Below are 14,020 nucleotides of genomic sequence, written 5' to 3' on the forward strand. Positions count from 1 at the left end.
TCGTATGCTATTTATAATTGTATTATAGTTTTCTTGGTCTCATTTTATAGAATGGGAAACATATTATGGAAATTGAGATGATTTTGATTGGTTTCATAATGAAAATTACCTTGAAATTGAGCTCAAAGTAGCAAAATGTTCAATTTTTGCCAAAGTTCAAAGGTAAACAAATCATGCTATGCATCCAATACACGCCAACTGGCGAGTGTAATATTCTTTCACAAGTGTGCTGATATTATTTATGCCATTTCTACACGAATGCAGTAGTCTGCATAACATAAATCTTCTATTTTTTGTGAGAATAAAAATTCAAAGTGGAATGCAAAAGAAATGTAACAGAATCCTGGGGACATGAGTAATGAACAGAGGAAATGTTATTTTAGTGCCAGAAATGTCTGTCTTATTTATTGTGGACCCTATTTGGAAATTGGCATCTTTTGAAATTTGTGTGAAAATGGCAAAATTGCCAATTTCTGACCACGTTATTGGATAGTTGAAATCGGTAAATGGGTGGTTTCATGTACTCATTCGATAGAAAAAAATGGAGTTCTAGCGAAATATGTATGGTTTTGTCGACTGGTACATAGGAATTGGCCGAAAATAGGGCTCAAAGTGAGCAAAATCGCCGATGCGTAAACATCGTCAAGACCGCTAACTTCGCGAGAGCATAATTCCATAAGTTTTTCATCAAATTTCATACTTTTGGTGTCCTTATGATTGGGAAAAGATTCTCTATCATTTCCTAAGAAGAAATCTTTTTTCTTTTCTTGAAAAATTTCCGACCCTGAGAAGTTTAGGAGAGGGCCTGCCGACCCTGAAAGGGTTAAGTGAGCAATAGAGCTAGGCCTAAAAAAATGCATTTGCAGTACACACATTACTTACCTTAAGATATTTTCATCCTTTGCTTATAGTGAGTAGTGGATATATTTATTGTAGGAAGTTTGAATAATTGAAGAATGAGTATAAGTGAAAACCGCTACATTATTGAAACGTCACAAAGCGAAACGTGTAAATCAGGACCATCTTATATTACTTTTACTTTCATGGTGGGAGCCAGTAAAGCACTCAGACTATTGAGAATGCCTCGTAATACATGGAATGCACTCTCTGGAGGGAAGAAAATACCAGATATCTGTACATGGAAGGTTCTTGAGGGCATAGTCCCTAACCCACACACCTCTGTGGCAACATACTAGAGCTAGAGATATGGAAGGCAGTGTAAAATAAACCCAGTGAAAGAGTAGGGGTGCCATGGGCACAGTACAAGCATATTATATCAACATCTATGGTTCAAGGCTATTTAACTCATAACTAACAAATATCAGAATTATTGTTGAAACACCTGTAGAGGTTTTCAAGAGAAATGTGATCATTGCCTATGTCAAGTACCAGATCAGCCAGGCTGTAATGGATATGTGGGCCAGAGGGCCACCAACAGCAATAACCTGCCTGCTTGAACAGGTGTTCAACAGAAAAGCCTGATCTTGGGTTGGGCTGCAATGGTAGGAAAAATTCTCAAAACTGGTTACAGGTATATCTGAAGGATATAACAGTTACGTGGGGAAGAACAAGAATAAAAATGTTTTATTTTAACGATATTATTGACAGGACACAAATGAATTACACATCACACACAGGTTATTTAAAATAGGTATTCTCATGCTAACATTTACTTTTTTATTCAGAAAGAAGTACTAAGAAGCATGTGGATCATACAGTGCTGTGTCTCACAATGGCAGCACCACACGAGGTCATCATTCACCTACATTATCACTAACAAGACTCATAATAGTAATAATAATTATTATAATAATTATTATTATTATTATGTTTGTGGTTAAATGCCTAGCATGTATAGGTCATGCAGTGCCTGGGAATGGGAGGTAATCGAATTTGATCCAAGAAACTGAAGGGTAGTTCTAATTCCCAGGATAATGAGCCCTTCTCTAGCATCTAAGAACCCCTTCTAGTTGGTGATGACCACTGAAGGGCCACCCCCACCACCTAGATGCACACCATTCAAACAAATGTTTATAGCACTTACTAGTAAGTGTTGTAAACACTGGAAACTATATACATGTATATGATCAGGGCCGGATTAAGAAGTCTCCGGGCCCTAGGCTATTCAGATTGGCGGGGCCCCTTTGAGTTACGGGTAAGCGAAGCGACCCCTTCCGGCTTGGGGTGGGGGTGGGGGGGGGTCGGTGTGAGCCTGTTTAAGGTCTAGTTAAATACATTCTGGCTATTTAGATTAAATTTAATAGGGAAAGTACATCAAGACAACCAAAACCATTTACCAACAGCCATTATAACTATCTTGTTAAATCATGCATTTTAAAGAGAATAAACTCAAGACAGCATAGTATTACTAGATTAGGCTATTAAAGTAGTGACATCATGTACCTATTATATTCAGCATAACCACTACAGCACTATTATTCCCTTTATAAATCACTGACCATTATTGTTATCATTGCATCATGCATAAGACTATCAAATCATATAAACTCAAGAAAGTAAAGAATTGTTTATATTCACAGGCACTTCTTAAATAAACTTTTTTCTGGATTTCATATTGGCAAAATCGTCAATTATATTCTGAAAATCAATATTTCTTGTTAGATCAGACTCAGTGGTCAACAAGGCTAGGTTACACAATTTGTCTTGGCTCATTGTTGAACGGAGCTGGTTTTTCACTCTTTTCAAAACAGAAAATGAATGTTCTCCTTCACAGTTAGTAGCTGGAAGTGTTAGGTAAAGGTGGTACACTATGTCAACATTAGGGAAGGTTTCTGAGATACCTGCATTTCTTAAATGTTTCAAAGCAGCTGAGGGCGCACATTTTTCAGGTGGAGCTTTAATCTGATTCATATACACAGAAAAATGAACTATTTCTTCAACAAATGTGTCCTGAACATCTGCTGAAAGGTGTTGTTGCAACTTTAATGCAGCTTCTCTCAATTCTGCATCTGGCATAGTAGTAATTTTGAACAGAAATCCAAACTTGTCATTGAGATTCTGGTAGATTTCTTTTCTTTTCACCAATTCTGTAATCAGTGAATCCAGAATGACGAAGCATGTAGCTGTCTTACATTTCTGCCTTGGTAGCAACACAATTTCATTGTCTGGCTCTTTAAAATTGCGTTTCCTCTTCCTTGACCGCTGATGATCAGCCCGGTAACTGTAGTCTTTCACCAGCAGTTTAGCTTTCTCTTCAAACATTTCAAAAGCTTCATCATTGCGAAGTGAGCTTACAAATTCTACTAAGCCTGCATAGAGGTTAGCACAAGTAGCCATTTCAATTTCAATTTTCTGAAGTGGCATTTAACCGTTCCAGTGTACAGTCCCAAAGCACACAGAGTAAGGCCAATTCAAAATCTTCCAATTTTGATGCTAAGCTGGCTGCTTCGCTTCTTGTAGTTGCTGTCTGGTCTTCATCCTCTGCTATTTGGATCAAAGCAGAACATACTTCAGCAAAGCTGTCTTTCAAAGCATGTGTTGCATCATGCTGCGCTGACCACCTTGTTGTTGATAATGATTTGATGACATCTCCATGAATGGTTGACTTGAGTATACTCCACCGATGTGTTGAAGCAGAGAAAAAATTAAAGAGTGCTTGTAAAAGTCCAAAAAATGAAACTGCAGCGACACAACACTCCGCAGCACATGACCCAACAAGATTAAGAGAATGTGCTGAGCAGGGCACATATTCAGCAAGTGGGTTGATTTGCTTGATACGGGCTTGCAATCCATTATATTTACCCGACATGTTACTTGCATTGTCATAGCTCTGGCCATGGCAATCCATAATAGAGAGATCATGTTCAAGCAGAGTATCCAGTACTACATTCATCATTGTTTCTCCATCATGGCCTGAAAGAGGAATGAATTTTATAAAGCGCTCTACGGGCTTACCACTGGAGTCGACAAAGCGAACAATGAATGTCAATTGATCTGTATGTGAAATGTCTGGTGTTGAAACTACACTTAGTCTGGTGTTGAATCTACACTTATTGCAAAGTATTTTGCAGTTTTCACAGCTGCTATGATGTTATTGAGGACCTTCTTAGTCATCAGTTCAATAAATTCATTGAATATAGTAGATGACATGTAAGATACAGTGCCTCTTCCTGCATTCCCAAGGCGTGACACATGATTTGCTAAGAATGGATCGAATTGTGCTAACAGTTCTATGATCCCTAGGAAATTGCCATTGTTTTCTGAACCAAAAACCTCATTTTCTCCATGGAAAGCAAGTCCTCTTAGAGCTAAGAATTTTACAACAGCAACAACTCTTTCTAGAACTTTTCTCCAATAAGTGCGCTCTTTTTCAGTTTGATTTTCCAAATGAGAATCCAATAAGCCTTTTTTCTGTGCACGAAATACACTGGCTAAAATGCAGCTCCTGTGAGTGGTGCTGTTTTCATGTTCCTCGAAACGCTTGGAATTTTTCCAGTCATTGAACCCCTGTGTGAAGGTATTTTCTTTGGTAGAAAATAGCTTGCATTCTGAACAGTACACTTTTCCTGAGCTTTCAGAGTATACCATCCATGATCTTTTCACAGTTTCTGAATTTGCAAGCTTCCTGTAAAACATAGATGACTTTAAACAACAACGACTTCCATCATCATAAATCCTTGCTGATTTCCTAAAGTCAATGTTCAGAGTTTGACTGAAGTTTTCTGCAATGAAAGCATTACGTAGAGAATCTGGGATTACATTTGGCCATGAGGCAGGATCTTTTAAGACAAATCCTGTGGATGAAATGTCCGTTGAGACATTGAGAGGAGACACAAAAGAAGTAGATGCTGGCTGAGAAATAATGGAGGGAGGGCTTCCTGTATGATCTGACATATCTGCAGATTCAACTGTACTGGTAACATCAGAAACTGTTTTCGTGAGCATGTCTGTGATATTTCTGCAGCTTCCTACATCTTTCTTTTTCTGTTCTTCTTCTTGAATTTTCTTCTTTCTTTTCTGTGACCCACTCGCATAAGAACGTCCATCACGTTCACGAGATGCCATAATGAGGATGTATCACTGTCTGTAATCATGCAAATACAAATTTTTCATTATCAATTATTATTAATTTTTTAATTATTATTAAATTTTTTTTTCTGTCAATTGGGGGGATATGGCCCTTGTAGCCCCCTTTCCTCTGGCTGCGCATCTAAAAATTCAAAACGTTACCAGAAAGGAGTCATATACAGAACTTTTACCATAGCTTAGGTTAGTGATTTGGGCTACGAATATTTTACTAATTCATCCTCCTTGATCTCCAATTTACTTAAACAGAAATCATACCGAGTCCAAGAACAATGCACAATGGTATTTATATTACCATTTTCATAACTAAACTAATCGTTATGTTTTGCATGATATATGGCCTACCACCATAGATAAGGACACGAGAATTAAAGAATGCAGGGACAATTTTCAGTTTCACCCAACCAACGATTTTCTGATGTGGCTTATGTGTTTCTGGGGAAATATGTAGTATATTAATTGATGTTCTACATCACTTCCGTCGCAACTTGAAAACTAAGCATTTGTGACGGAAGTGATGTAGAACATCAATCAATTGAGATCTGTTATTGAAATGATAAAGACTTAAAGACAGGACAAAGTGCTTTTAAAACCTACAAACGGAAGTCAGTTTGCGTTTTTAGGTTTTTCTTTATAGTATTTTTACCAAAAATACGTCTTTACTGGTCCATGTGTCTTTACTGGTCAAGTAACCCTATCAGGTACCTCCCTTAACATTTAGAGGCGAAAACAAACATTTATCCATACACATCAATGTCTATCAACAACACTTCAGTTAATTTGTCACAGTACAAGTCTAGATAACGTGTAATTACTACAGAAAATTGGAGAGGAATCTCCCATACTCACCCATTAGCGGGAAAACACAGCTGTTCTGATGTAAACAAAGGCATGTTGAGTGTTGCCATCTATGGTTAAGTTTATTTATTTTTATTTTATTTTATTTCATTATATATTTTTGTTTTGATTAATTTTTAAAAATCAATTTTACTCTCCAAACACTTGTACTTTTTAGGTAGGGACCCCTTTGCACTTGCACCATATGCGCAGTCTTGGATGAGCCCCTGAACCCCTTGGACCGCGGGGCCCTAGGCAAATGCCTAGTTTGTCTATGCGGTAATCCGGCCCTGTATATGATAGACTGGAAAGAACAAATAGGCACAATACCATGACTGGAACAATACACAGCAAACCGCACATAGGAGAGAGAAAAGGTTACATCGATGTTTTGGTCTGATTTGGACCAAAATGTCAATGTAAGCTTTTCTCTCTCCTGTATGTGGGTTGTTTGTGTATGATAGACTGGAATATTGATAGATTTAAAACCAATGATTGGGTACCATAAACTTATCTACAGATATGCAATCATAAATAGATAATAGACTAAATGCCACCTACACCATCTGTCATCACTAACTCTTCTTTCACCCACCAGGTGATTCTCAACAGCTGTTCAAGGCTGTCAGACAGAGGTTTGTCACTGATTGGTCGGAGATGTCCTGAGTTGCGCCATCTGGAAATAAAAGGCTGCATCAACGTAACCAACATAGGCATCTTCGAGCTGGTTACCCAGTGCGTCAACCTCGAGCACCTTGATGTCACAGGCAAGTTTGTTAGGAAATCATGGATATGTACAAGAGATGTGTATCTCTCAGTGTATATACAAGAGTTTACTTTCACTCTTATTTCAGGAATTAAAGTATCCTTGACTGGTGGTGTAGCCTTGATGAGAGTCTATGTAGTCGATAGACCTTGAACCTAGTAAACCAATTACGCGTCAACTCAACAAGCTTAACTGTCATAAAAATAGATCATTTTGATACAGTTTAGTTAGCAACTTTACTCAAACTTGTTAAAATTAATATAATTTGATTTAACATAATCATTCCCAATTTTCTTAGCTGTAAAGTATTATTCAACATCCAAGATTTTATTAATTCTGTGATGCTAGGAATAATTTTCTTATGAGTTATTGTTATTACATTAATGAATAAGGGCCAAACCTATAAGACATACAGAACTTGGGGAATGGTGGCTAATCAGGTTTCATCCAAGAAAAGGGCAGTGGCTACGTTTCTTGAATTAAGAACCCTTGAGCAGCATCACAGCATCCCCATAAAAGGTGAAAGTTACTTTAATGTACTGTGTTGTTGAGTAACCTTCAGACTACATAACGAGACAGCACTTAACAACTTTATAGCAGTTATGAATAACATCGATTGGCAAAATGAGCTCGAAACATATACAGATATGAATGAATGTATAAATAATTTTCTAAAAAAAGCCCAATGCCTCTTTAACAGATATTGCCCCAGAAAAACTAAACAGATCACAGCAAAGAGACTGAATAATCCCTGGCTAACACCAAGCATCCTCAAATCCATTAACACAAAGCACAAATATGAAAAACAGCATAGAATGGGTCAGATAACTAGAGAACAGTTGAAAAGTTACTCGTCAGCACTTGCCAGCCTGAAAAGAAGGTCAAAAAAATTGTATTATGAAAATAGATTACATAACATCAAAGGTGATATGAAAAAAACCTGGAAAACTCTATCTGAAATTCTTGGACTTAAAAAGTTATCCAGAAACAAAGCACTCAAACTAACAAAATCAGATGAACCCCTACTCACTCCAACTGAAACAGCAAACAGACTTAATGTTTTCTTCTCCACCATAGGAAAAAATCTAGCAAACAAAATACCAAGCACAAACACCCGTCCATCAGACTACCTCATAGATACCTACCCAAATACGCTAGTCCTAGCTCCAACCAACCCCATTGACATTACGCTCATCATAAACACCCTTAAAAACAAGGCAGGAGACATAAACAACTTGCCTGCTTTTATGTACAAAAAAGCTTCTCAAGTATTGTCACCAATTATTGCAACGCTCTTTAACAAATCCATTGAATCATCTACCTTCCCAACAATCCTCAAAATAGCGAGGGTCACTCCGATCCATAAAGGAGATGTCCAAGCTAACTTGAATAACTATACACCAATATCTAACTTACCACTGCTCTCTAAAATCTTTGAAAAATTAATTCATAGACGGATCTATTCCAGTGTGATAATAAAAAAAAAAATAAATCTATTCCTACCTCGTTTCACACAACATATTAAACCCTTGTCAGTGTGGATTCAGGAATAATAAAAGCACAAATGATGCTATCATACACATGCTAGAAATAATATATACCGCACTTGAAAAGAAAGAAGTCCCGCTGGGCATTTTCATTGATTTACGTAAAGCTTTCGATACAGTCGACCATGAACTGCTGTACTCCAGATTAATGCACTATGGTATCAGAAGCCACTCCCTCAACTACCTAAAGTCATACCTTAGTAACAGAACTCAATATGTGTATGCAAATGATGCAAATTCTTCCACCCAACCAATCACAGTAGGAGTCCCACAAGGAAGCGTCCTTGGACCACTCCTCTTTCTCATCTACATCAATGATCTACCGAATGCATCACAGCTACTCAAACCCATATTATTTGCAGATGACACTACATATGTCTTTTCCCACCCAAACACAGTCATACTAGCAAACACAGTCAATGCTGAATTACAGAAAATATCTGCCTGGATGATGACTAACAAACTTACCCTGAACACTGATAAAACCTATTTCATTCAGTTTCGAAACGAAGCTGCAAATGATCCAATTAACATAACGCTAAATGGATCATCAGTCACAAGACTCAGAGGGAAAATTCCTAGGTATCCACCTTGACAGTAGCCTTAAGTTCCAGACACACATACAGCAAATCACCAAGAAAATCTCCAAGACTGTAGGCATACTATCAAAGATAAGGTACTACATTCCACAATCAGTTCTCCTGGCACTGTACCATTCACTCATATACCCTTATCTTACATATGGAATTTGTGCATGGGGATCAACAACATCCAATCACCTAAAACCCCTAATAACCCAGCAAAAGGCAGCAGTAAGAATGATAACAAATTCCCACTCCTGCCAGGGAGTGGGAATTATTATGCCTAGGCATAATAGAGGCTCTCTGTACATTGCAACCCACTATTGTAAATACAAAATCTCAATGTACTCTTTGCAAAGACATAAAATAAATAAAATAAAATAAATAATAAAGAGAGCATTGCTTTATAAACTAACATCACAAACTTAGCTTAAAAAGCATGACATTTGTAGAGCTTGGTCCCAGTGGTAGGATGTAGATCATCTGGGTACAGTATATACGATACTTCATTTTTCATCATATAATATGTTTCCCAAACTTACCATGTACTGTATATTAAAAAATTTAAATACCTTCCAATTCTCATTGTACAGTACCATATACAGTGGACCCTTGGTTTTCATGAGTCTCAGTTTTCACGAATTTTGGTTATCAGCAACTTTTTTTTGTCAAAATATAACCTTGGTTTTTGCGATTTCCCTTGGATTTCGGCAGTCATACAGTACGTGTCTCAGTGGGCCCACGCACAAAAGCCTCCCACAGACGCATTCAAGAGTTAGTCTGGCATTATTTCTCGGCGAGTGAGCATCACCCCCCTACGTTCATATGAAACATTTCGTAATAATCCATTGTTTTTTGTGCTTGCAACTGCGAAATAAACCACCATGGACCCAAAGAAAGCTTCTAGTGCCAGCCCTTTGGTAAAGAAGGTGAGAAACACGATAGAATTAAAGAAAGAAATCATAGAAAAATATGAAAGTGGTGTATGTGTGGCCGAGCTTGCCAGGATGTACGGGAAGCCCCATTCAACAATCGCTTCCATCGTGGGGAAGTAAAAGGAAATCAAGGAAGCTGATGTTGTGAAAGGGGTAAATGTGCTAATGAAACAGAGATTACATGCAATCAAAGATGTGGAGAAATTGTTGTTGGTGTGGCTCAACCAAAAACAGTTAGCGGGAGATAGTGTTGCACGGTCAATAATTTGCAAAAAGGCAAGGCAGTTGCATGCCGATCTCATAAAGAAAATGCCTGGAACGAATGCTGATGTTAGTGAATTTAAGGCCAGCACAGGCTGATTCGAAAATTTCAAGAAGCGAAGTGGCATACACAGTGTTGTAAGGCATGGTGAGGCTACAAGTTCAAACAAACATGCGGCTGAAAAATTCGTGCATGAATTCAAGGAGTACGTAGAGGCTGAAGGATTCCTTCCCAACAAGTGTTCAATTGTGACGAAACAGGCCTCTTTTGGAAGAAAATGTCAAAGAGGACCTATATCATGCAGGAGGAAAAGGCACTGCCAGGACACAAGCCTATGAAAGAGAGGCTAACTCTCTTGTTCTGTTGTAATGCTAGTGGAGATTTCAAAGTGAAGCCTTTACTGGTGTATCACTCTGAAAATCCCAGTGTTCAAGAAAAACAGTTTCGTCAAGAGTAAATTGTGTGTGGTGTGGAAGGCTAACAATAAGGCATGGGTCACGAGGGAAATTTTCATTGATTGGTTCAATTAAGTGTTAGGCCCGAGTGTGAAGAAATACCTCCTGGATAATCAGTTGCCACTCAAGTGCCTCCTGGTAATGGACAATGCTCCTGCTCATCCTCCAGACTTGGATGACCAATTGTTAGAGGAATTTAGTTTCATCACAGTGACGTTCTTGCCCCCTAATACCACTCCTCTCATCCAGCCCATGGACCAGCAGATCATTTCAAACTTCAGAAAACTCTACACCAAAGCAATGTTTCAAAGGTGCTTGGATGTGACCTTAGACACTGAATTGACCCCAAGAGAGTTCTGGAAGGATCACTTCAATATCCTCAATTGCATAACCCTTATAGATAAGGTTTGGCAGGGAGTGACTTCCAGGACGACGAACTCTGCTTGGAGAAAATTGTGGCCAGAATGTGTCCAAGAGAAGGATTTTGAAGGGTTTGGGGCTGACCCTGTCGACCCTATACCTGTTGTGGAATGTATTGTGGCATTAGGGAATTCCATGGGGTTAGATATGAGTGGCCAGGATGTGGAAGAGTTGGTGGAGGACCACAGTGAAGAGCTAACCACAGAAGAGCTGCAAGAGCTTCATCTGCAACAGCAACAGACCACAGCCGAGGAAATTGCTTCACAGGAGGAGGAAGAGAGAGGAAAAAAAGGTGCCTTCTTCAAAGATTAAGGACATTTGTGCAAAGTGGAGTGAGGTGCAAATGTTTGTGGAGGGACATCACCCTAACAAAGCTGTTGTAGGCCATGTCTGTGACATGTTTAATGACAATGCCTTGTCCCATTTTAGGCAAATCTTAAAGAGATGCCAGAAACAGAGCTCTCTTGAACAACTTTTTGAGCGACAGGGGTCCAGTGACTCTCAAGCTCATCCTAGTGCCATCCAAAAAGAGAAGGGAAGTAACCTGGATAAGGACTTGGTACTTAAAGTCTTTATGGAAGGGGATTCCCCTTCCAAATAATAGTAACTTCTCCTCCCTCTCCCCTCCTCCTGTCTTCCATACACCAACAAGAGTCTTCAGTAAAGGTAAGTGTGATGTTATTATTGCTTTACATTGATTTGTCGTTCTTCTCTGTATGTAAATATATATTTAATCTCTAAAAAAATTATTTTTTGTTAATACTTTTGGGTGTTTGGAATGGATTAATTGGATTTACATTATTTCTTATGGGGAAAATGGTTTTGGTTTTTGTGAATTTTGGTTTTCAGCAGACTCTCTGGAATGGATTAATCACGAAAATCAAGGGTCCACTGCATAAAGTAGAAAAATATGGATTATATTTAAATAAACTTGCTTGCAGTAATTATTGTGGTGGGTCATTTACTGTGTGAAAATTGCTGATAAGAACTTCCTGGTACTTTAAATAGGACATTTAGGAACAAAAGATGTGAGATGTTAAATAGGGAGGCGAGTATATTGGAACGAGAGAGAACATTACGAAGAATTGTTGAATTACTAAGGGAAGGCATTGATATGCATTGGGCATAGAGGAATTAGGTCTTCTAGGATAAAGGAAGAACCAGAGAGGAGTGTGAAGGAAGTGGGGAGCATAAAGGAAACTGCCCATGAAACAATGGGTTACAGTAATATATGCATTATCCATGGGTTGCATTTTTTTGAATACCCATGCATTATAACACATTGTACTGTATACAAATTAATGAGGGTTTCTACAACCCTTGTTGTAACAGGTGTATCAAACTATGTTTACTAGGGATAAATAGCCCAATGCCAATGAGCAGAAAAAATGACGATTGCAGAGGAACATTATTGAGACATTTCATCTGTGGAACAGAAAAAAATATAGGCTGTTCCACTAGCAAAATGTCTATAAAGTTCCTCTCTGCAAATTTTTTCATGCTTTGTACCCTTACATAGGGAAACTATATGAGCACATGTTTCTACATCAGTTACTCTCACACAGACTGTGATCATATGTATCACATCTCCAATACCATCACAGATGTTAACTGTATAGTTACAGATATCCACATATACATTAGTGACAGCCACATAAACTTTGTCCAGTAGTTTCTGCACCTCCAGTATTGCTAGACATAGTCACCATATCTACCAGTATCCAGCTGTCACAACCACTCACTGATAACACCTTCAACAGGCTGTCATCAAATTACTTGTATCCACCTGACGCAGCAGGGGACAGTGGAGCCAGAACCAATGCATTCCCGCCAGCTTTATCTCCAGTACCTCGATATGACAGATTGTTACGCCCTTGAGGACCAGGGACTCAAGGTGATCGTGAAGAACTGTCCGCAGCTCCTTCACCTCTACCTCAGGAGATGTATTAATATTACAGGTGAGCTTCAGGTAGCTACTATATTAATATCAGAAGTAAACATCATAGGATATATGGAGTTAGCAGAATGTTGATCATACTGACATAGCAACTCAATACTATATATAGTACTGTACCAAGATTGTTTATACTGGTGAGACTGTGTTCATTTATGGTTCTAATGACAGTCCAGAGATAATTAGTACTGTATTTTCTGGCATATGAGGCGCACAAGCTTATAAGACGTATAAGACAACGTTTCCAAGCAGTTGTAATGCAGCGTTAGCAAACAACTGCTAAAATGTAACCTAAATCCCACCCTTAGCCCTGATCTTGAGCATATAAGATGCAAGTTGATTTTCCAAGACCTTTTGTGGAGAAAAAAGTGCTCCTTATATGCTGGGACATATGGTATGTCCTGGCAGAGTGTCATAAAATCCCATTTGATTACTAAATATGCAACCAAATGAGAAAGTCAAACATTACCTTACTAATTTTACTTTGTCTGCACTAATGACTCAGTCTCATCAGTGAGTTACTTTGTAAATATTGTTTTGACCTCCCATACTTGAAGTCAGCAGTACAAAATAGCCCATCTATTAATCAGAAATAAGCCTTATGATCTCTTTTCATATGCATTTTACTGTATATATACCATTTTGTGTATCATATAAGACTGATTTTTTTCAGCAAAAAAAAAAAAAAAAATCCACAAAACACCCTGCATCTTATTTGGACCATATCAAAAATATTAAGAAAAATGTTGAGAAATACATTGAAAACTATCTGTTCATGTTCATGGGGAAGCACTATAGCCCAGAGAATCAGAAAAACCTGCAACTAAGGGAAGGGGCATCACTACACCTAGGAAATTTTTAGTGCTTATAAAGTAAAGCTATGATGTAGCCTAATCTAGTGAAGTGCTTTAAGTTGTAGCAAAATTAAATTTAATAGGTTATTAACTGAACTTTGGATTAGCCTATAAGAATAGCCTATGTCAAATATATTGATGAGGAAATAATACTAGTGCAGTAGAATCCCAGTGTTGAACTTAATTGGTTACTTGGTGGTGTTTGAACTGCGAAAAGTTTGATGTCTGAAACAGTATTTCCCAGGCTTTAATTATCAGACTAACACACTGGAGGATGTTGAACTGACTCTTCCAAAAGTCTGATTGTCATGTCAGTGTCAGAGTTCAGATGTAAACTTTTTACATCAGAATTTTATTAAACAA

General features: G+C 38.1%; 1 protein-coding gene and 1 long non-coding RNA gene across 2 annotated transcripts in view; one reads left to right on the forward strand and one right to left on the reverse strand.

Moving 5' to 3' along the window:
- LOC128690810 (F-box/LRR-repeat protein 7-like) overlaps positions 1-14,020 on the forward strand; it is a 146,186-nt gene that overhangs the window by 122,923 nt on the left and 9,243 nt on the right. Inside the window, exons 3-4 of the mRNA XM_070088191.1 lie at positions 6,482-6,650; positions 12,610-12,807. Coding sequence (XP_069944292.1) covers positions 6,482-6,650; positions 12,610-12,807 — 367 coding nt within the window. The remainder of the gene's footprint in view (positions 1-6,481; positions 6,651-12,609; positions 12,808-14,020) is intronic.
- LOC128690809 (uncharacterized) overlaps positions 1-14,020 on the reverse strand; it is a 101,134-nt gene that overhangs the window by 52,388 nt on the left and 34,726 nt on the right. The gene's annotated exons all lie outside the window — the stretch shown is intronic.

Source organism: Cherax quadricarinatus, chromosome 24 (assembly GCF_038502225.1).
Source record: "Cherax quadricarinatus isolate ZL_2023a chromosome 24, ASM3850222v1, whole genome shotgun sequence".
NCBI classification, from domain to species: Eukaryota; Metazoa; Arthropoda; class Malacostraca; order Decapoda; family Parastacidae; genus Cherax; species Cherax quadricarinatus.